Consider the following 23,777-nt stretch of genomic DNA (forward strand, 5'->3'; position numbering starts at 1 on the left):
TGGCACGACCTTAAACTCATTTCAGGGCAGGCCAAATTCAAGGCCAAAGAAGCAAATTGCTTCTAAAAGTTCCCTACCCTAAATGAACACATGTGACCATTTTTTTGTCACATAAATAAGTCTAAAACATAATATTTCTATAAAGAACATTGGTTCTACATCTTTAAGTATTATCTCAAATATATTGACATTTAGCTAGAAGGAGGTTCAGAGAACTTTGGGAAGCTTAATCAGCAAGTTGGGGGAACTCAAGATTTACAACATAAACAACACTGTTGTGGTTTTATTCAGAAATGGAATGAGTCAAATAGTCTCTGCCAAAAAAAAAAAAAAAAGAATTTAAAAACAACCTGTTATCATGGTAATCATATTGAAAAATGATTTTTAAATATTACCAAATTCAGGTCAGTACATAATACTATATTAACCTAGCTTATTAACCAATTCTTTAATTCCTCTACTCCAGGAATCCCCAACCCCTGGGCCGAGGACCAGTACCGGCGTGTGGCCTGTTACGAACTGGGTGGCATAGCAGAAGCTGAGCGGTGAACAAGCATTACGGACTGAGCTCCGCCTCTTGTCAGATCTGCAGCAGCATTAGATTCTCAAAGGAGCGAACCCTATTGTGAATTGCGCATGCGAGGGTTCCACGTTGCACGCTCCTTTATGGGAATCTAATGCCTGATGATTTGAGGTGGAACAGTTTCACCCCAAAACCATCCCCTCCACCCCTCAACCCCACTCCCAGCCCGTGGAGAATTTGTCTTCCATGAAACCAGTCCTTGGTGCAAAAAGGTTGGGGGCCACTGTTCTACTCAATGTGCATGTACGAAACTTCATTTTTAAGTAAATCTGAATATGTCTTTTTTTTTTTTTGAGACGGAGTCTCGCTGTCATCCAGGATGGAGTGCAGTGGTGCCATCTCGGCTCACTGCAACCTGTGCCTCCTGGATTCAAGCAATTCTTCTGCCTCAGCCTCCGAAGTAGCTGGGACTACAGGCATGCACCACCACTCCTGGCTAATTTTTTTTTGTATTTTTAGTAGAGATGGGGTTTCACCATGTTGGCCAGGCTAGTCTCGAACTCCTGACCTCAGGTGATCCACCTGCCTCCACCTCTTAAAGTGCTGGGATTATAGGCATGAGCTACCGCACCGGGCCTGAATATGGATTTTTTAAAAAGAAGAAAAACCTCCCAGCAGAACACAAGTGTCATAAGAGAACTTGCACCATAATACTTTCATTCTCAATGCTCGAGAGGGCTCTTTCTAAAGGTAAGAGAATCCTCTGAAGTAGGAGGTCCAATCAGCTCACCAAGATTACAGGTAAAACATCATTTTAACAAATTCTAGCTCACCTCAAAATTATTAAATTGGAGGATGATGTTCTTCATTGGCAAAGAGCCCAAGAGATGCAAACTATTGGGAAAGAACCTGGAAGGGATGGAATCAGAGGCTGTAAAGATAGAGGTCGCTCTCGATCAGTTCCTTTGACTTGAAATCCACAGGTCCTGTGGATGAACAGGTTCAGATTTTATGAGGTCCCACCAGCATCCTGGCAGTGGAAGGTGTGGCAGGTCTAGTGGGCAGGTGAGCTGGCCCTGGCCACAGCTGCCAGTTGTACTTACCTAGTGAGGGAGGGAGCCTTCTTCCTAAGGGTTACATTTGCTTTATGCTGCTTTGGCAAGAGCGCATCTGGAACAATGCATACAGTTTGGGTCCCCACCTTTCAAAAGAGACATTAAGAGGTTAGAAAGCATTTAGCAAAAGAACACAGTAGGAAGCTGAATGGGCAGGTTCACTGCTTGCTCAGCACATTGCAACATCAGGGCGCCCTTGTCAGCCTGGATTATGTAGGGCTTGTTATTGTCAAACTGTCTGCCTAATCTTTAACCTCTTTTTTTTTCCAGTCCACCTTTGAAACTCCACGATTAGACTGTGGAAATAAGAATAACTTTAAACCTTCCTTTTAAATAGATGCTAGACTTCAAATAGTGCAGCAACTCTACACAAGCTAACTAGTCTCTTTCAATAATAAAACCTATAATTTAGAATAGTAGGTCTTGTCTTAAAGCCATAAAAATCAGAACTTCATGTCATTCAGTAATGCGTTCTACCAGATTTTATATTTTATTTGAAGTTGTCTTTTTTATTAACCTAGGCATTGTTAAAGTTATTTTCAGGTAGCAACCAGACTAATGGATCCAAAATACTTTGTAGTGACTACTCTGAAATCAATAGTTGCTATGCTTTTGAATAAGCAAATTCTCAGTACCTGCCTACTAAAAGACTGGATAGGTTAAGACAAACAAACCATGAAAACTACCTCCTCTGCAGACACGTTGGCATTGCCAGAATTAAAGAGGACAATTTCAGCCCTACTCTCTCTGGTCTGTCTTCCTCAGCTGACTCACCTGCCATTCTCCGATATATCCCTTAGAGATAAAACAAAGTCAGAATTAACGCAACAAAGAAACTGCTAAACCAGCCAAGCTTATCCATGAGTCAGTTCCCTGACTGGGGAGAACACTGGTTATAGTATTTTCTAACCTTGTGGGTAAAACAATTAGAAATGCAGTTACTAGCAATCTGTATCTTACGAATGAGTTATGTACCAAAAGGGCAGCTGTGGTGGGCTGTTTCCCACGGAAACCACGTCATGAAGAGTGATTTTGTTTCTAGGCAGTTTAACCCATAATGAAAAACTGAGTCTTTGCAGTAGAATACAGTAGAAACTCCAAATTTGTCAAAGATTGTAATAAAGGAATATAGAAACAATGACATTTATTAACGGTTTTATAATTCTTCTTTAATACTTGAGCTTGATGTTAACCTGGGCAGAAATAATTCGACAGTTCAATAGTACCTGAAATTTAAGAACATTTTAAAGGGAATTTTAACTATTTTCAAAGACTTTGAAGGTTAGTCTGGCTGGCACTTTATTGTATGAAATGTCATTTCAGGCTGAGTAATTCCAGCACTTTGGGAGGCCGAGGCAGAGATCACCTGAGGTCGGGAGTTCGAGATCAGCCTGACCAACATGGAGAAACCCCGTCTCTACTAAAAATAAAAAAATTAACCGGGCATGGTGGCGCATGCCTGTAATTACAACTACTCGGGAGGCTGAGGTAGGAGAATCGCTTGAACCTGGGAGATGGAGGTTGCGGTGAGCTGAGATCGGGCCATTACACTCTAGCCTGGGCAAGAAGAGCAAAACTCCCGTCTCAAAAAAAAAAAAAGAAACGTCATTTCAAAATGTATAGCTGTAGTTTTTCCATAGTCACTAGTAGTATTATTCTCACTGTGATTAACTAGTAGTACTATTCACGTAGATTTAGACTCATAAAGGAGCAGAGAGAGCAAAGGAAGAGAGTTATTTTTCATGAACATAATGAGAAAATTTAGGAGAGCATGAGAAAGGAGGATTTGGGCATAAAGTTAATAGATGAAAGGCACAAGAGAGGGAATAGAACTGAAGGAGAAAACTGCATGTATGAGTTTCCCTAATGGGGAAAGAAAGATGAAGAGACGTCTGAAATTTCCAAGCTTTGCCACCAGGTGGCGCCATGAGATTAGATGACAGTATTTTAGCTGACGGCGCAACTGAAGGGTAGTGAGGGTGAGATACATAAAAATCACATGGACTGAATATTCACAACACAGGAGGCTCAGGATTTGTGAAGCGGTAAGCCATGGGTTAGAATATATATCAAGTTATATCAAGAATATACATTAAATTATGTGTTAGAATATATAATAAGGAACACAAACCTAGTTGAACTTATTTTTTAAGATATTGTCTCACTCTGTCACCCAGGCTGGAGTGCAATGGCGCCGTCTTGGTTCACTGCAACCTCTACCTCCAGGGTTCCAGCAGTTCCTGTCTCAGCTTCCTAGGTAGCTGGGATTACAGGCACATGCCACCACACCCGGCTAATTTTTTTTTTATTATTTTTTTTTATTTTCAGTAGAGTTAAGGTTTCCCATGTTGGCTAGGCTGCTCTCAAACTCCTGACTTCAGGTGATCCGCCCGCCTTGGCCTCCCAAAGTTCTGGGATTACAGGTATGAGCCACTGCGCCCAGCCTAGTTTAACATTTTAAAGAATCTATTTATCTAGTACAGGCCATGGCTCACACCTGTAATCCCAGCACTTTGGCAGGCTGAGGCTGGGGGTGGATCACCTGAGGTTAGGAGTTTAAGACCAGCCTGGCCAACATGGGGAAACCCCATCTCTACTAAAAACACAAAAAATTACCCGGGCATGGTGGCCTGCACCTGTAGTCCCAGTTACTCTGGAGGCTGAGACAGGAATCGCTTGAATCCTGGAGGCAGAAGCTGCAGTGAGCCAAGATCATGCCACTTGCACTCCAGCCTGGGCAACAGAGCAAGACTTCATCTCAAAAAAAATAAAATCTGTCTAGTTTAGTATATTAACAATTTTTTTTTAGACAGGGTTTTGCTCTGTCCTCCAAACTGGAGTGCAGTGACATGATCACGGTTTACTGAAGCCTCAACCTCCCAGGCACAAGCAATCCTCCCACCTTAGCCTCTCGAGAAGCTGGGACCACAGGTGTGCTTCACTGCACCTGGATAATTTTTTTTTTCTTTCTATATTTTTTGTTTTTTGGTAGGGGGAGGTGGGGAGATGAGGTCTCACTATGTTGCCCAGGCTGGTCTTGATCTCCTGGGCTCAAGCAATCCTCCAGGGATTACAAGCATGAGCTGCTGCACTCAGCCAACAGTTTTTTTTTTTTTTTAAAGTAAACACACACAAATGGAGCAGACATATGAAAAGGTGCTCAACATCATTGAGCTTCAGAGAAATGCAAACCAAAACTGCAATGAGATAATCATCCTACTTCAGTTAAGATGGCTTTTATCCTATTAAGACAGGTAATAACAAATGCTGGTGAGGATGTGAAGAAAAGGGAACCTTTGTACACTGTTGGTGGGACTGTAAATTAGTACAACCACTGTAGAGAACAGTTTGGAGTCTCCTCAAAAAACTAAAAATGGAGCTACCATATGATCCAGCAACCCCACTACTGTGTATATACCCCCCAAAAAGAAAATCATTCTATCAGAAAGATACCTGCACTCCCATATTAACTGCAACACTACTCACAATAGCCAAGATTTGGAAGCAACGTAAGTGTGCATCAACAGATGAATGGATAAAGAAAATGTGGTACTTGCACACAGTGGAGTACTAGTCAGCCATTAAAAAAATGAGATCCTGTCATTTGCAACGACATGGATGGAACTGGAGATCACTAATGTTCAGTTAAATAAGCCAGGCACAGAAGGACAAAAATTGTATGTTCTCACTGATTTGTGGGATTTAAAAATCAAAATAATTAAACTCATGGAGATAGAGAGTAAAAGCATGGTTACCAGAGGGTAAGATGGGTAGTGGGGAAGCAGGAGGTTGGGAGGTGAGAATTGTTAATGGGTAAAAAAAAAAAAAAAAAAGAAAGAATGAATAAGACCTAGTATTTGATAGCACAACAAGGTGACTATAATCAATAATAATTTAATTGTACATTTAAAAATAACTAAAAGGGTATAATTAGATTATCTGTAAAACAAAGGAGAAAAGCTTGAGGGGATGGATACCCCATTTTCCATATGTGATTATTACACATTGCATCCTTGTATCAAAATTAAATATATACACTTCTGTGCCCACAAAAATTAAAAATAAATTTTTTAAATAAAATTTTAGTAGCATCATCTACAAAAAAGTTTTAAAAATTAAAGTACACACACACGGTTACATCAATATATTCAGAAATTGTGTTTAATAAATTTAAAACCCTCTAGTTAAGAAAAAACTCTTAGAAAAATATGTGTATATATATATGTAAAAGGAAGTTTCACTAATCTGATAAAAGTCATGTACTAAAAATTAGTCAGGCTGGTGCCATGCGCCTGTAGTCCCAGCTATTTAGGAGGCTGAGGTGGGAGGATCACTTGAGCCTGGGAGATGGAGGGTGCAGTGAGCCGAGATAGCGCCACTGCACTCCAGCCTGAGTGACAGAGTGAGACCCTGTCTCAAACAAGAAAAGAAATGAGACATCACTTATGTTCCATATGGGACTGAAAGTTGCAGCCAGTCAACTCAGTAAGAAACAGAATAAAAGTTTTATGGATGGAGAAGACTGAAAACTATAATTATTTGCAGCAAATGAAGAAAGTCTGTGTAGAAAGCTCAAAAGACTTCACAAATTATTAGAAACGGTGAGAATGAAACAAGGTTCCTTAATTTAAGGTCAGCAAAAAAAAAAAATCAACTGCATTCTCCACACCAGCCAGAAATAGTTTTCAAATGTAACTCTGAAAACGACAGCAAAAAATAAGATGCTTAATAATAAATCTAACAAAATAAATACATGATCTTAATGCAAAAATTTAAACAACTTTACTGAATGGCATCAAGGAAGACTTGGTGGAAAGACATTGCATATTCATGATTAGGAATGCTTAATATTGTACAGCTGTAATTACTTTTCTTTCTTTTTCTTTCTTTTTTTTTTTTTTTGAGACAGAGTTTCACTCTTGTTGCCCAGGCTAGAGTGCAATAGCACAAACTCGGCTCATTGCAACTTCTGCCTCCTGGGTTCAAGCGATTCTCCTGCCTCAGCCTCCCGAGTAGCTGCGATTACAGGCACACGCCACCATGCCCAGCTAATTTTTATATTTGTAGTAGAGACAGGGCTTCACCATGTTGGTCAGGCTGGTCTCGAACTCCTGACCTCGTGATCTGCCTGCTTTGGCCTCCCAAAGTGCTGGGATTACAGGCGTGAGCTACCGTGCCCGGCCGTACAGCTGTAATTTCTTACCAAATTAATCTGTTAATACATTTCCAAGCAAAAGTCCCCAAAGTATTTTTTTCCCGTACAGGTTACACGAATTAATGCAGAAGAACAAAGAACCAAAATTACTCAGGAGCTTATTTTACAAACAAGGTGTAGCAACTTTTTAAGAAAGCTCAACTAGATATCAAGACTTGTTAAAAGGCAAAGACTGTAGTAATTAAGACAGAATAGTATTGACACAGGGATAGAAACACTGACCAATGCAACAGATGAGAGTATAACAGAACAGAGGAAGAAATATGAAAGAAATGGCAATGGGATCAATAGGAAAAGGATGAACTGTTAAAGTATCAAGACAACTAGTCATCTAGACAAGAAAAATAAAATAAAATTGGATCCATACTTCATACCATGCACAAAAGTTATTTATAGCTGGACTAAAGATTTAAATGTAAAAATAACCAAACTTTTAGAAGAAAATATAGGAAAATATCTTCATGACATAAAGTGAGAGAATAATTTCTTAAAACAAGACACACACAGGAAAAAATCCCCACAAATTATAAGGAAAGTAATTTATAAATTAAGCTACAAGAAACTGTAAAACGTTTACCTATCCAAAAAAAAAAAATACTGGTAACAATCCAAATGTCCACCATCGGGGGAACTGATAAATTGTAGTGCACTCATAAAATAAATACAGCAGTGAAAATGAACCACAGCTATATTCATCAAAATGGATATGCATGTGTGTGTAATAAAACTATGTTTTGAGAACTTCATCATGGATTACAAAAAAAAAACTTTTTATAAAGTTCATGTGTGCACAAAACTAGGCATTATATTGTTGTAGATACAAACACAGATAGTAAAAGCAAAGAAAAGGATGACGTGATGGAGAGGAACATGCAGTGCCAGTTACTGGCAACATACTATTTTTCAAACTGATACATGAGTATCTAACATATATACATATATTCCATCATTTATATTTCTACTAGATGCATTTCATTCTCTAATACTGTTATAAATGAATCTCTAGTTTTTAAGTGTTTAAAAACAGGAAGTAATGGAGGAAAAATACTACAATAGATGGGGAAGTTATGAATTTTGTTCCAAATATCTTTGGTCTTTGGACCATTCGAATTTCAAAGGTCTCAAAGAAACTATGTAGAAGTCAATAGTTACTCTAAGAACACTGAGTAAAAGAAGCAACTGTGTTATTTCCACAGTATTGGGTTCGAGTGAGACCCAGTTGAGCAATTCTCAAAATGTGGTCCCAAAATAGCAGCATCAGACTCACCTTTAAAACATGCGCTTATTTTATTTTTTTGTGGCATGGTCTCGCTCTGTTGCCCAGGCTGGAGTGCAGTGGCATGATCTCAGCTCACTGCAACCTCCACCTCCTGAGGTTCAGCCAATTCTCATGCCTCAGCCTCCCTAGTAGCAAGGATTACAGGTGTGCACCATGATGCCCAACTAATTTTTGTATTTTTGGTAGAGACAGTGTTTCACCACATTGGCCAGGCTGGTCTCGAACTCCTGGCCTCAAGTGATCCGCCCGCCTCAGCCTTCCAACATGCTGGGATTACAGGCCTGAGCCACCACACCTGGCCATAAATGCACATTCTTGAGCAGCTGCATAGATCTACTGAATGTGAAACCTGAGGAGGGCACCCTGCAATCCTTGTTTTAACAAGCCCTCCAGGTGATTCTGATGCACGCTAGTGTGAGAACCACTGCCAAAAGTTGTTCAAATATCTAAGAAATCCCTTCATTATAACAAAATAAGACCTCCCTAGGGTCACATCAAAATATTAACAGTCATCCAGACAGAAAGACACAGCACTGGCCCTTAGGAGAACATTAGTTTTTAAAAACCTTTAACTCAGGAGGCTCATGGGCCAAACCCAACTTCCCATCTGTTTTTGTACAGAATGTGATTTAAGAACGTTTTTTACCTTTTTTTTTTTTAAACAAATCAGAGGAAGAATATTTTGTGACACATGAATTATATGAAATTCAGAGTTGTGTCCATAAATAAAATTTTATGGGAACACAAACATGCTCATTCATTTACATATAGCTGCTTATGCACTACACAACAGCAGAATTGTATAGCTGGGACAGACAACTGGCCTGCAAAGTCCAAAATGTTTAGTATCTGGGCCTTTTCATAAAGATAATTTGCCCTGTTTGCTCTAATTTGATAGAATCTACTAGTCTAAAAGCAAAATATAATTATAGTAATTTCCTGTTGAAAACGCAATTTTCATTTTTATTACACACAGGCAAAAATCTAATAAAGAATCATAAGGGCCGGGCGCGGTGGCTCACGCTTGTAATCCCAGCACTTTGGGAGGCCGAGGCAGGCGGATCACGAGGTCAGGAGATCGAGACCACGGTGAAACCCCGTCTCTACTAAAAATACAAAAAAATTAGCCGGGCGTGGTGGCGGGCGCCTGTAGTCCCAGCTACTCGGAGAGGCTGAGGCAGGAGAATGGCGTGAACCTGGGAGGCGGAGCTTGCAGTGAGCCGAGATTGCGCCACTGCACTCCAGTCTGGGCGACAGAGCGAGACTCCGTCTCAAAAAAAAAAAAAAAAAGAATCATAAGGAAGTTGAATCAGATTTTTTTTTTTAATAGAGACGGGGCACCATGTTGTCCCGGCTGGTCTCAAACTCCTGGGCTCAGGTGGTCTCCCACCTTGGCCTCTCAAAGTGCTGGGGTTACAGGCATGAGCCACCATGCCCGGCCCAGATCTATTTTTATCTACAAAGCCATTCAAATAATCCGCACAGAGCATCTGAAAAATGTTCCTAGTTATGCTTTCTCTCTTCAAATTTCTAATAAATGCCAAAGAATTGCACAAAGAATTGACTCGTACATTTCAATGAAATACTCATTCAATTCTGAAACATCGTTCTGAAAACGAATGTAGCATTCTCTTCCTGCATTTATTCAGGAGGTTAACTCAAACTATAAGCCTGTCTCAAATGCTGTCTGATAACTTCATTTTTCAGCTCTCACAGTGGCCTCCCTCCTTGCTGGCTCTCTTCCACATGCTAAAACTCACCAAGAGCCTTCTTCCCTTTGATCCTCAACCTCCTGAATTTTCTCCAGACTGAGTTCAGTTCTTATCACTGAAGACTTGCTCACTGAGCTCCTGAATTATTTTATTTAACACCTATCCACATCCATCTTCACTTCTCCAATTTCAACTTTCCTCTAGATTTCGAGTATTTATTGAGCACAGACTCTTCTTTGATTTCTAGGGCTTTAACAGTCAATTATTAATTTAAAAAAATAGACAGGCGTGGAGGCTAATGCCTATAATCCCAACACTTTGGGAGGCTGAGTCAGGCCGATCACTTGAGGCCAGGAGTTCAAGACCACCCTGGCCAACATTATGAAACCCCGTCTCTATAAAAATACAAAAATTACCTGGGGGTGGTGGCGGCCACCTGTAATCACAGCTACTCCAGAGGCTGACGCAGAAGAATCATTTGAACCCAGGAGGCACAGGTTGCAGTGAACAGAGATCGCGTCACTGCACTTTAGCTTGGGCAACAAGAGCGAAACTCTGTCTCAAAGTAATAATTTTTTTTTTTTTTTTTTTTTTTTTTTTTTTTTTTTTTTTTTTTTTGAAACGGAGTCTTGCTCTGTCACCCAGGCTGGAGTGCAGTGGCACAATCTCGGCTCACTGCAAACTCCGCCTCCCGGGTTCATGCCATTCTCCTGCCTCAGCCTCTCCGAGTAGCTGGGACTACAGGCGCCCGCCACCACGCCCGGCTAATTTTTTGTATTTTTTTTTAGTAGAGACGGGGTTTCACCGTGGTCTCGATCTCCTGACCTCGTGATCCGCCCGCCTCGGCCTCCCAAAGTGCTGGGATTACAAGCGTGAGCCACCGCGCCCGGCCTCAAAGTAATAATTTTAAAAAATATAATGCTTTCAGCTGGGCGCAGTGGCTTATGCCTGTAATCCCAGCACTTTGAGAGGCCGAGGTGGGAGGATCACGAGGTCAGGGGATTGAGACAATCCTAGCTAACATGGTGAAACCCTGCCTCTACTTAAAAAATACAAAACATTGGCCAGGCATGGTCGGCGGGCGCCTGTAGTCCCAGCTACTCGGGAGGCTGAGGCAGGAGAATGGCGTGAACCCGGGAGGTGGAGGTTGCAGTGAGCTGAGATCGTGCCACTGAACTCCAGCCTGGGCAACAGAGCGAGACTCCACCTCAAAAAATATATAAATACATAAAATAATAATAATAATGTTTTCCCTCCCCTCCAAGAGTAAATCATATATTTCAACTTTAAATCTTTAAGCTATATTGACCTCATCTTGAAAACAGGAGCACTAAACTGGATAGACTAGAGTTACAAGCCCACATGCAGTGGTTCAAGGAGGCTGGTCTTCAATCTGGTGGGTTTGATCAGGTCACTACCACTCTGTATTCAAGTCGAACTTAAGATTTAAAGCAGTCTTCTTTGGCCTATAAATCAATCGATACATTCACTTTGAGTTATGCAGACAAAATAATCCTTCCAAGAGCAAGTAAACATGTCTCAGTTGGCTTTAAACTGGAAAGGTCATGTTTTGTAATAAAAAAAGATAAGGGCTTTCCCTTCTAAGAAAACCAAAATCCAAATGCGGAGTCTGCCACTGTGGTTGTCCTTGGGCAGGTTACCTAGCTGTAAAATGGAATACCTTCAAGGACAGCTGCAGCCTTTATGATGTCTTTGTGTGGATAAGGAAACAGTGCCCCTTGCTCAGGCAGATGCAGCCATTTAGCCCCAGGGTACAGTCTGTTGAGAAGAATACAAACTACACTCACACTTCCATCCCTGCACCTCTGTTCCTCAAACTTCTCTTGAATTTACCTTTGCTTAGCTCGATTCTGGTAGCAATGTTTTTGTCCTACAGGGCCAAACTGCTCAGTGGACATTGGCCTAGATCTTGTAGGCTTCTCACCATGGCTTAGGAAGCTCCTGTGATCTGGCTCTTCCTCAACTTCCTCTCACACATCACTCTCCTCTGGGATCACTTGGCTCTGGACATGCCACCTTTCTGTCTTTTCCATGAACAAGTGAAGCTCTTTCTTGCCTCAAAGTATTTGCATATGTTGTTCCCTCTACCTGGAATTTTAAAGCAAAGCTGTAAATTGGTGTCCAGCGGGCTACTTCTGGCAAGCAGGTGTACCTAGTTTGGCTTGCAAAACTTTTTCTAGTTTTTTTTTTTTTGAAACAGGGTCTCGCTCTGTTGCTCAGGCTGGAGTGCAGTGGCACAAACACAGCTCACTGCAGCCTCAACCTCCTGGGCTGAAGTGATCCTCCCACCTCAGCCTCCCAAGTAGCTGAGACTACAGGTGCGCTACCACACCAATTTTTTTTTCTTTTTTTAAATAGAGAGGAGGTCTCACTATGTCGCCCAGACTGGTCTCACATTCCTGGCGTCAAGTGATCCTCTCACCTCAGCCTCCCAAAGTGCTGGGATCACAAGTGTCAGCCACCATACCAGGCCCTAATTTTATTTTTAATTTTTGTAGAGTTGAGATCTTGCTATGTTGCCCAGGCTGGTCTTGAGCTCCTGGACTCAAGCAATCCTCCCACCTCAGCCTCCCAAATTGCTGGGATTACAGGTGTAAACCACTGCATTGAAATAGCTGACATGTATAATCTGAAAGACTTCACATAAAAATTACATTTCAACTCAAATATAGTATATTTGAATGCTTTTCTTCTAAAAGCCATTTTCTGGCTTATCTTGGAAGATCACAAGGTATAGCAACACAGTGCCTACCTACCCCATATGTAAAGAGCTGATGCCCTCCCTCTTCCTCACTCTTCCAACAGGGCAGGAGACTCCTGACTAGACACACTCCCCACCAGGCCCAGGGCACTCTTTTCATCTGTCTGGCATTTGCATCTACCATCTTGATTTAAACAGAGGAACAAGAGGAGCTGGCCTTTTCCTCCTTCAGGTAGCAACTTACATGCCACTTGTCAGAGACTTTTTCTTACCTCCTGTCCTTGATTACATTTTCTTCTAACTCAGTCCCTTGTTTCTTTCATAGTTTTAAGTGGATATAAAATTGCTGTTTTTATAGCTCAGGGATGGTTAAATATCAGTAACTGCACATGATTCAACCTAGTAATGCAATTTGTATTAATTATTCTGTTTTCCAGTGTTCGTGTTTTCCTACTGGAATTCAGTTCATTAGGGCAGGGACTTGGCTACTATGATATTCTGAATGACTAGCACACAGCGCCTGTCAAGCGCTAACATATTTGGATGAATAAATGGAAGGACTCCTCCCACCAAAAGTCCTTAGCAGCTCCAGAACGTACACAAAGTCCATCTTCACCTCTCCTGAGGAGAGCAGCCCAAGATAGAAACAGACTTTCCTAACCGACAGCCCAAGGCAGTGCTACCAGACCTCCTCACCCTCTACTCATACAGCGGATACCTTTGGCTCTAGTGCTGGAAATTACTCCTAAAGCATGATAGATTCTGAAACTCCTCTGTGAATCAGCATCAAGACCACTATTGAACTGAACATCCACTGAGATATGCCCTTGTCCCTAAAGGCAAGGGGTAGGGAGGAGATGGTACTTGTTCCTGAGGTGACTGCTGACAATTACAATAACCTCTATACCTTGTCAATGTTAGCAAGAGGTTGGTCACTACCTAGCTCTGAGTGCCTCTTGTTACTCGTCTCATTGTCATAATTATTTCTTAACTCTTCTGTTTCTTCCTCTAGATGATGTTTTAAATTATTTATGATGTATTAAATTACTTACGAATCAGAGCCTAACTTGAGGCATCTAATAAATGTTTAATGAATGAATAACATTATTTGAATGGATGACATCACTCAAGTGCTTCGTGGAGCCTATTTACTATAGATGGCAAATACGGGAACAGATTTTCACTTTACTAGGCATAATCTCACTTACTTGAGCAGGGGTATAGAGTGGGGCTCATGCCAACATGTCAGATTTAGACATATGGAGCTGAGAGAGGACACTGTTAGAGACAGCATTTTCTTGTTCTTGTTATTCTTGGAACATAAGAATTATGTGTAGATTTGGGGAAAACACTTTGCAGAAGAAACACAGTTAAGTGACAACTATTCTAACTCAAAGAAATTGCTCTTTTCAATGATCTTCTTGTTGCTGAAACCAGTTTACATTTTAAACATTGTAATAGATTTTTCTCCCCGTGTGGCACTGGTGGTCACATGCAGTCACCTTTCTGTCCTACATGTCTGTGGGGTCCTCTCTTGCTTTGGCAGTTACTTCATGTTGGCACTCTCCAAGGTCCTATACTAAACCCACCAATTCTTTCCTTACACTTTCCCTTTGGGAAATTTCATCTGACATTCATTCCATCAGCATTCCAAACTCAAATTGTCCAAAAAGAAATGTCACAGGCACACCCAAACCTGCTATCCCTCATGATTTTCTAGTATTTCACAGCACTACCTTCTGAATCTCAAACTTTACGTTTTCAATACAAATGGACAGTCCCAGCACACTCCACATCCTTTTGTGACTTGATGTATTTGCATATGCAGTTCCTTCTTTCCAGAAACTTCCCTATCTTTGCCTCCTCGATTAAGAGTAACTCGTCCTGAAAGACTTGGCTTAGGGATCATCTCCTACAGGAAGCCTTCCCTGGAGCTCTGCAGTAAGATCAGGTGCCTTCCTTCTGAGCTCTCAGAGCTCATCTATCGATTCATTTATTAAATAGGAGCATCTATGGCATTCCAGGCACTGCTCTAGGCCCTAGGCATATACCAGTGTACACAACGGTAACATTACTGCCCTCATGGAGCTTACATTCTAGTGGGGTGAGACAGATACAATACAAATATGTAAATATATAGTATGCTAGATGGTAAGTGCTACAGAGAAAAATAAAGGCAAGAAATGGGTACGAGATACTTGGGGAAGGTATAATTTTAAATAGGGTTGTAAGAAGCGGCCTCATTGAGGCAGCATTTAAGCAGATTCCTGGAGGTGGCAAGGGAGTGAGTCATAACAATATCTGGGAAAATGTCTTCCAAGCTGAGTAAGAGGAGTTGGACCAGCTGGCTGCTTTAAAGAATAACAGGGAAGCCAGTGTGACTTCAATTTAACCAGAGAAGAGGAAATCTGCAGAGGAGGCCCAAGAGCTTTGGCAGGGACCAGAATAGATTAGGCTGCAAATGACCACTGAAAAGAACATGGCTTTTACCTGGAGATGGGAAACCTCGGAAAGATTTTGAGCACAAGTGACATGGTCTGATTTACCTGTTGTAAGATCTTAAAAGACTGTAAAATGGCAAAGAGGAAATCAAGAAAACAGAATGGAAGTCTTTTGCAATAATCCAGGCAATTCTGTGGGTGGAACACTGATGGCTGTGGAGGATGAAGTGGTCATATTCTGGATACATTATATATCCTGAATGCTGGGCCAACAGATTTGTGATTGGACTGGATGGAGATTATGAGAGAGTCATAGATGTGGTCAAGGTTTTGGCCTAATTAGCTGGAATAAGGGACTTACCATTCATCAACTGAGAAGGGGAAGACTGAGGCAGGAGCAAGTTTAAGGAGGGAAGATCTTGAGTTTAACATAAGTTTGAGATGCTTATTAGATATCAAACTGGAAATGTTATGTAGAGAGATATATACATCTGAAGTTCAGGGGAGAATTTGATTAGAGATTTAAGTCTCTCAGCCTACAGGTGGTATTTAAAGCAATGACACTGGATAAGGTCACTAAGAGATCCTAATGTAGACAGAAGGACGGAGACTTGGCACACTATAATATTAAGGGGTTGAGGAAGGAACCTCACTTATTCATAACACACAAACACATATTAATTATGTATTTTGTGTACCGGGAGAAAACCATAAACTATTTACTGCTTAGGAGCATGTCTTTCTTATCTCCATATGCTTTGCATAGGCCTGGCACACACTCAACAAACATAGGGAGTGATACCTTCTAAGAGAATCATAACTAGAATCCTTAAAAGGTAAACAAAACATATTAAAAAATGGAACCCAAAGGACTTGGCTACAAATATGAACATTCATAATACTGACAGATGAAAACCAAAATGACAGAAGTTACTATTTATTAACATTTCCAATATGCCAAGGCTGTAAACAAAGTATTTCATGTTTATTATTACAATCAACACTCACAAGATTAATAGTGTTAACTTCTGTTTGATGAGACAACTCAGGCTCAAATGGCAGAGTGGATTCCCAAGGTCTCAGAAGTGGCCAGGCCAAGATTCAAACCCGATGTGGGAATCTAAAACCCATGCAGTTACCTCAACATCATGGTGCCTCACAGCTATCCCAAAGATTTCTCTTATTTTTTTTGAAACACAGTTTTGCTCGTCACCCAAACTGCACTCGGATCACTGCAACGTCCGCCTCCTGGATTCAAGCGATTCTCCTGCCTCAACCTCCCGAGTAGCTGGGATTATAAGCGCCTGCCACCACATCTGGCTAATTTTTGTATTTTTAGTAGAGTAGGGTTCCACCATGTTGGCCAGGCTGGTGTCGAACTCCTGACCTCAGGTGATCCGCCCGCCTTGGCCTCCCAAAGGGCCGGGATTACAGGCATGAGCCACCGCGCCTGGCCCCAGAGATTCTCTTAATGCCTGTCAGACTATGTATCTAATGTGCTGTGAACTGATAAAACCTGGATCTAAACAGCCTCTGTAAAAAAAAAAAAAAAAAAAAACAAAACATTTGTTGAAAAAGCAGGAAAATTTGGTACGGGATCCCTATACCCCTAATTTGGGGATAACCATGGGCTAGAGTCTGTATTTTGACTCCTGACAGTTTCTAAGCATGCCTAGAAAAACCATGCAGAGACAGGATCAGACCTCAGTGGCAGCGACTGGCTAAAAGAGCAATGGCAAGATGGTGACCATTACAGGCTAAGCCCTTCTGAATCTCTCTGGTACACAAATGAAGAATGTAATGTGACTCTTGGGGAAAAGGACTAGGGAGAGGGAAATCACAAATTACTAAGATTGATGTTTCTTCTATGTTATTAACATGAACTATCATTAGCACTTTTGAAACAAATCCTAGGCTGTACTCCCCCAAAATACTTGTGGTGCAAGAAAATCATTTAAGAACTAAGATCAGGCTGGGTGTGGTGGCTCACGCCTGTAATCCCAGCACTTTGGGAGGCTGAGGGGGGCAGATCACTTGAAGCCAGAAGTTTGAGACCAGGCTCGCCAACATGGTGAAACCCCATCTCTACTAAAAATACAAAAATTAGCCAGGTGTGGTGGCACATGCCTGTGGTCCCAGCTATTCAGGAGGCTGAGGCAGAAGAATCGCTTGAACCCAGGAGGTGGAAGCTGCAGTGACCCGAGAGTGCACCACTGTTCTCCAGCCTGGGCAACAGAGCAAGACCCTGTCTCCAAAACACACACACACACACACACACACACACACGAACTAAGATAAAAGTTTATAGACACAAGAACAATATCTGATCTAAAACCTAAGCTCTAAAATCAAAGAACATTTCCTTAGCTTCATCAAGAAATATCATATGAATAAACACTGAATCAAAGTGACCTAAAGTTGAACTAAGTGGCCTCTCATTTCTCTATCTCCTGCACATTTTATCTCAGTTTTTCTTCTGGCACTTAACTACCATACTTTCTGTACCTCAATCTGAGTCCAGGACTCAAATCCCTGATTAACTACAATTTTCTTGGCAGAGTCGCAAAGTCTCATCTATTCATCTATCTCCCATAATTCCAACAGTGCACAAACAGCAATTGCTCTGAAAATCACTGATTGAATGACTCTGAATGCAAATGTATATTATGTCTATATATGTCTTATTTTATGGAAAAGGGAATAAACATCATGCCTTCTTTTCTCCTAATTCAGCATTCCTTTCATAGTACTATTAAACTGAAAATATTTTAAATATCTAATTTTTAAGAGCTAAAACATAATGGTTGAAAAATAAGAGGTGGCAGACAACATTTTCCTATCTGTATACATCTCATTAGTTATCTAGAAGACATACTTACTTGCAGTCTTCCCAATGCTTGAGAACATTCCAAAAATTTACATACCTTAACCGCCTGTAAAGATGCAAACCTACTTTTACAATGGATACATTTCACACAAAGCCTTTTATACAGCTTATGCCCCCCAAATTCATTTTAAATATCCTTAAGAGTACATTAGACTATATCCAGAGGATTAGGTTCTAGATTCTAATTCCAGGTCTTATATTGTCTGGCACAAAGCTTTTACAAAATGGAAGTATTATCTCAGCTTATTTTAAGAATGCATATAAATTACTAAATGGACCGGGCACGGTGGCTCATAATCACAGCACTTTGGGAGGCCAAGGCAGGCGGATCACAAGGTCAGGAAATCGAGACCATCCCGGCTAACACGGTAAAACCCCGTCTCTACTAAAAATACAAAAACTTAGCCGGGCATGGTGGCGGACGCCTGTAGTCCCAGCTACTTGAGAGGCTGAGGCAGGAGAATGGCGTGAACCCGGGAGGCGGAGCTTGCAGTGAGCCGAGATCGCGCCACTGCACTCCATCCAGCCTGGGCGACAAAGCCAGAATCCCGACTCAAATAAATGGATGAATGAATGAATGAATGAATGAATGAACGAACGAACGAACAGGGATTTATATTGTACCCATCAACAAAAACGACTACTTTTAAAAGATGTTAATATTTCTTGAAAAATGACAGGCAGTTTAACCAACCTAAAGGTTTTAAGAAACCCAAGTGAGCTACTATCAAGTACATTTGCAAATATTAATGGAATTAAAAAGTAAACTATTATTTACTTTTACATACAATGAATGATTATATGTCCTTCAACAGCAAATGCTTTAAAAATACACAAATTTTAGGCTGGGCATGGTGGCTCACACCTGTAATCCCAGCACTTTGGGAGGCCAAGCGGGACCGATCACTTGAAGTCAGGAGGTCAAAACCAGCATGGCCTGCATGGTGAAACCCTGTCTCTACCAAAAATACAAAAAATTAGCCAGGCGCAGTGGCGGGCACCTGTGGTCCCAGCTGCTCTGGAGGCTGACGCAGAAGAATGGCGTGAATCCGGGAGGCGGAGCTTGCAGGGAGCCGAGATCGCCCCACTGTACTCCAGCCTGGGCGACACAGCGAGACGCCGTCTCAAAAAATAATAATAATAATAAAAATTAAAAAATTAGCCAGGCATGGTGGCACACACCCTTATTCCCAGCTACTTGGGAGGCTAAGGCAGGAGAATCGCTTGAACCCGAGAAGTGAAAGTCGCACCGCACCAAAATCGCACCACTGCACTCCAGTCTGGGCAACAGAGCGAGACTCTGTCTCAAAAAAATGAGAACTAGGTTGTATTAGGAATTGTCTGAGAGAAACAATCAAAAGTAAGAAGGAAAAAAAAATCTAAGATGTCATTTGGGTATAAGCAGATGAATCAACTCATACCTCTAGCAAAAGCTAAATTGATGAGCACAATCAAGTAGTTTTCAACTTTTAAAAAATCTAGGCCGGGAGCAGTGGCTCACGCCTGTAATCCCAGCACTTTCGGAGGCCGAGGTGGGCGGATCACCTGAGGTCAGGAGTTTGAGACTAGCCTGACCAACATGGAGAATGGAGAAAACCCGTCTCTACTAATACAAAAATTAGCCAGGCATGGTGGCGCATGCCTGTAATCCCAGCTACTTGGGAGGCTGAGGCACAAGAATCACTTGAACCCAGGAGGCCGAGGTTGTGGTGAGCTGAGATAGCACCATTGCACTCCAGCCTGGGCAACAAGAGTGAAAATTCCATCTCAAAAAAAAAAAAAAAGAAAGAAAGAAATCTATAGAAATTTCCAAAGTGATTTGTTTAGAGTCGTCACAGCCAGGAAATAATTGTGTCTGTATATTCTGAGATAATCTCTGAGTTGTGTTTTGGTGAACATAATCCTTTCATAATGAGCTGAGTTATTTTTCTAACCCCAAACTGTTTAAAAAAAAAACCCTTTGAATTTCTTCTAAAAGCCAGTACATTATGATGGTCATCTGAGAGCAAAAAGAAGTTTGATAAACTATTGTTATAAGCATTACTCTAAGGTTAATAGTTTTCAACTATAAACTAGTATTAATAATTCAAACATACACAGATATTAAGCCTCGGTTAGGCATACATTTTTGTGAAGATAATGGATCTAGAATGGAAGTGTCCATAATCTGAATCCAGAGAAATGCTCTCAAAAAGGACAATCTGATTCAGAACTATAAAATCAGTTATAAAAGCTACAGTACGAGAGTATAAGACTTGGAATTAGAACCCAGAACCAAATTCATTTGTTCTTGCATGTCTTTAATTTCTACTTCTATTGTGCCACTAAAGAACCCATTCCCAAAAAGTCATGGATAAAAGAAAAGAAACTGAGGTTTTAAGTGTCTCAAAAGAGGTCAGCTGGAAAATAAGTTCAAAAGAAAATACATTACCACAAACATGAACAATATAGCAAACATGAGAGCAAATTACACTTAAGATATTTCCTTTATCAGAATTTCCTTTAAATTCATTCCCATGGCCACGGCCTTTCTTAGGCTAACTACAGTAGACATAGCTCTTCTATTATGCTATCTCCTCTGCACTTTCTAGTATACTTTACATCACAACACGAGTTTTCTTTTTCAAGCAAGTTTATTATTCCCTCCTGTAGCTGTGCCTTCCAAAGCTATCAGTTGTCCTCAAATCAAACTAAACCATCTAAACATAGGATTCAAGGCTCCATAAATTCCTGGGCCCAACCCACTCCAGCTTTATCATCCTACAGTCAATGCACACTGGCTCACATTTCCTATCTATTTACTTTCATTTCTACAGTCTAGAGACTAACCACTATACGTATTCTCTCTTCTGTTGTGCCTTTTTGTAACACCTTCTTCATTAAAAACTATTTTTCCTCTTCAAAAGAACACAAACACCAAAAGCACAGGCAACAACAAAAAAATTGGACTTCATCAAAATTAAAAACTTTCGTGCATCAAAGAAAACTACACTATACCAAGGGTGAAAAGGCAATTCACAATGGGAAAAAAGATTAGGAACTCATATCTGAAAAGGAATATTCCAAATCCTGGGATAATGGATTAATATTTTGAATCCCAAATATAAAGAATTCCTACAACAGAAAAATAAACAATTTTAAAAATGGGCAAAACTTGAATAGACATTTCTCCAAAAATGATATATAAATGGCCAATAAACACATGAAAAAACATCTAACTTCTTTTATGATCTGAGAAATGTATCAAAGGAAAATGCAAGTCAAAACCACAATAAGGTACTGCTTTACCATTAGGATGGCTATCATCAAAATCAAGCAAGCAAGCAAATAAGCAAACAAACAAAAAACCCAGAAAATAACAATCGTTAGTGAGGATGTGGCAAAATTAGAACCTTGTGTGCTGCTATGTGAATATAAAATGGTGCTTCTGCTGTGGAAAATATCATGACAATTCCTCAAAAAATTAAACACAGGGCCAGGTGCGGTGGCTGACACCTGTAATCCCAGCACTTTGGGAGGCCAAGGCAGGCAGATCACCTGAGGTTGGGAGTTCAAGACCAGCCTAACCAACATGGAGAAATCCTGTCTCTACTAAAAAAAGAAAAAAGAAAAAAACACAAAATTAGCAGGGCATGGTGGTGCATGCCTGTAATCCTAGCTACTCGGAAGGCTGAGGCAGGAAAATCGCTTGAACCCAGGAGGCACAGGTTGCAGTGAGCCAAAATCGCGTCATTGCACTCCAGCCTGGGCAACAAGAGCAAAACTCCATCTCAAAAAAAAAATTAAACACAGAATTAACATATGACCAAACAATTCCATTTCGGTACCCCAAAGAACTGAAAGCAGGGACTCTAAGATATTTGTACACCAATGTTCAAAGCAGCAATATTCAGAGTAGTCAAATGATAGCGGTAATTTAAGCATCCATCAATAACAGATAAAAGGATAAAATATGGTATATGCATACAACGGAATATTGCTTAGCTTTAAAAAGGAATAAAATTCTGATACATACCACAACATAAATGAACCTTGAAAACATTATGCTAAGTGAAATAAACCAGACACGAAAGGACAAATACTGTACGAGTTCACTTTTATGAGGTAATTAGAAACATCAAATTTATAGAGACAGAAAGTAGAACAGTGGTCACCAAGGACTGGGGAGGAGGGGGGAATGGGGCATTACCATTTAATGGGTGCAGGCTTCAGTCTGGGAAGATGAAAACGTCCTGGAGATGGATGGTGGTGACGGTTACACAACAATGTGAATGTACTTAATGGCACTGAACTGTACACTTAAAAAATGGTTAAAATGATCAATTTTATGTATATTTTACCACAATAAAAAAAGATTCAACTGAAAACTTTTAACTTTATTAATCTTCTCAATATTTAACACAGATATTATCAACTTATTTGACTGGTCAGTTGGGTCTGAAATGAGTCTTCCTAGGTTAGAAAAACTTTTCAAATTAGAGACTCTTAGGATAACTTTATTAACTGGTGTTTAAAATTTGGCCTATGAAATGAAAATTAAGTAATTTATCAGAAAATAAGCATACCTGAGAAACATATACTGAGTATTCATTCATATTCCCTGTCAGTTACTAATTTTCCTGCTTATTGATCTTCCTTTTATTGTGTAAGTTTCCTTCATCTCAAAACTGTTTTTACGAAAATAGCTAAAATTTAAAAGTAAATAATTAGGTTAAATGCAATGATAGCATAGAGAATTCAAATGCTAGACTTGAATTTCATAGACTTTTCAATATATATAAAAGGAAAGTGAGGGAGGAGATATATTCCCTTATTATTCTAAAAAATACATGATTCCTAAGTCTAAAACAATATAAAACATCATATTTAAGTTGAAAAAAAAAGAGATATCATAGCATATATTGTAACACAGTACAAGAAGAATTTCATATAATAAATCCATGTTTTATCAAAAGAAACTTTTCCAAAAATAGTCACATAAATAATCTCAGAAATTCTGATCGCATATTACCACTAGGAAGATGGACATTTGGCTATACTGATTTAGTAAGTAAAAAACTAAAACCAGTATCACTATTTTTAGGAGCAAACTAAATGGCATGCATAAATATAAAAATGAATCCAAATATTTAAAATAATTATTAAATAAAAGTCAAGAACAATTAGAATAGTGTGGTAAAAATAACAAGTTGCACTGATAGAAGCAACTAGCTAGCTACAAACATGGAGGAATCTGGGCATACAAATAACAGGAATCAACAATATGGCATTGCCATTTTAAAAGAAATGATATTGTAATAGATAAATGCAAATGATCTAAGGCTAAGATAAATTAATATCTGAAGTCCCTTATATAGGCCAAAACAAAGGGTCACAATCATCCTAATCTTGCTTCTAAGTCCTTGAATATAGCCAGCTCTTAATAAAAATGTATTGGCTAAATGACAACCATTAAATAAGAACCTGGAGCCATCGAGTAGTTAGGGATCTCCACAGCCAAAACATAAACCTGAATGCAAAGGATATGTCATGGGGTATCACCTTAGTCAAGATTGTTCATGTAAAAATTGTATAGGAAATACTTCAACTCCTAAAGTAGTCCATATAACCCCAAATCAGAAAACTCTTCTATCACAGAGGTTAAGGGAAGTCAAAGTATTGAGGAGATAAATGGCAATTTTAACAGATAAACGTAAATCTGAGTGTCTACTACCCAAATGGAAAGTAGCTGAACCACACAGCCATGATCTTTCCACAGGGAAAATGGTAGTTCTTATATCTTGATAGATGGACATAGTAAGAGGTAGGTCTACTAAGGAAAAATTGGGAGTTAAAATTATTTAATTGGAAAAGCTAAGGATAAGAATGTGGTAATCTTTAACA

The 23,777-nt window shown here is 40.0% G+C and overlaps 1 protein-coding gene across 9 annotated transcripts in view; it reads right to left on the reverse strand.

The window, feature by feature from the left end:
* The window catches only part of RDX (radixin), a 105,577-nt gene that overhangs the window by 12,921 nt on the left and 68,879 nt on the right, over positions 1–23,777 (reverse strand). For 2 of the 9 annotated variants that reach the window (XR_010120102.1, XR_010120101.1), the window contains exons 15-16: positions 1,627–1,724; positions 1,357–1,432 (exon numbers count right to left, since the gene is read on the reverse strand). The exons of 1 other annotated variant lie outside the window; for it this stretch is intronic. Coding sequence is in view for 6 of the 8 variants with exons in the window: in XM_055273037.2 (XP_055129012.1) it covers positions 22,498–22,579 (82 nt within the window). In the remaining 2 variants the exon portion in view is untranslated. Of the gene's footprint in view, positions 1–1,356; positions 1,433–1,626; positions 1,725–11,813; positions 11,954–21,975; positions 22,193–22,374; positions 22,580–23,777 lie in introns of those variants that run through there. 6 more of the 9 variants (XM_055273039.2, XM_055273038.2, XM_055273037.2 and 3 more) reach the window with 5 other exon arrangements.

The sequence above is a fragment of the Symphalangus syndactylus genome, chromosome 3, assembly GCF_028878055.3.
Source record: "Symphalangus syndactylus isolate Jambi chromosome 3, NHGRI_mSymSyn1-v2.1_pri, whole genome shotgun sequence".
Lineage (NCBI taxonomy): Eukaryota > Metazoa > Chordata > Mammalia > Primates > Hylobatidae > Symphalangus > Symphalangus syndactylus.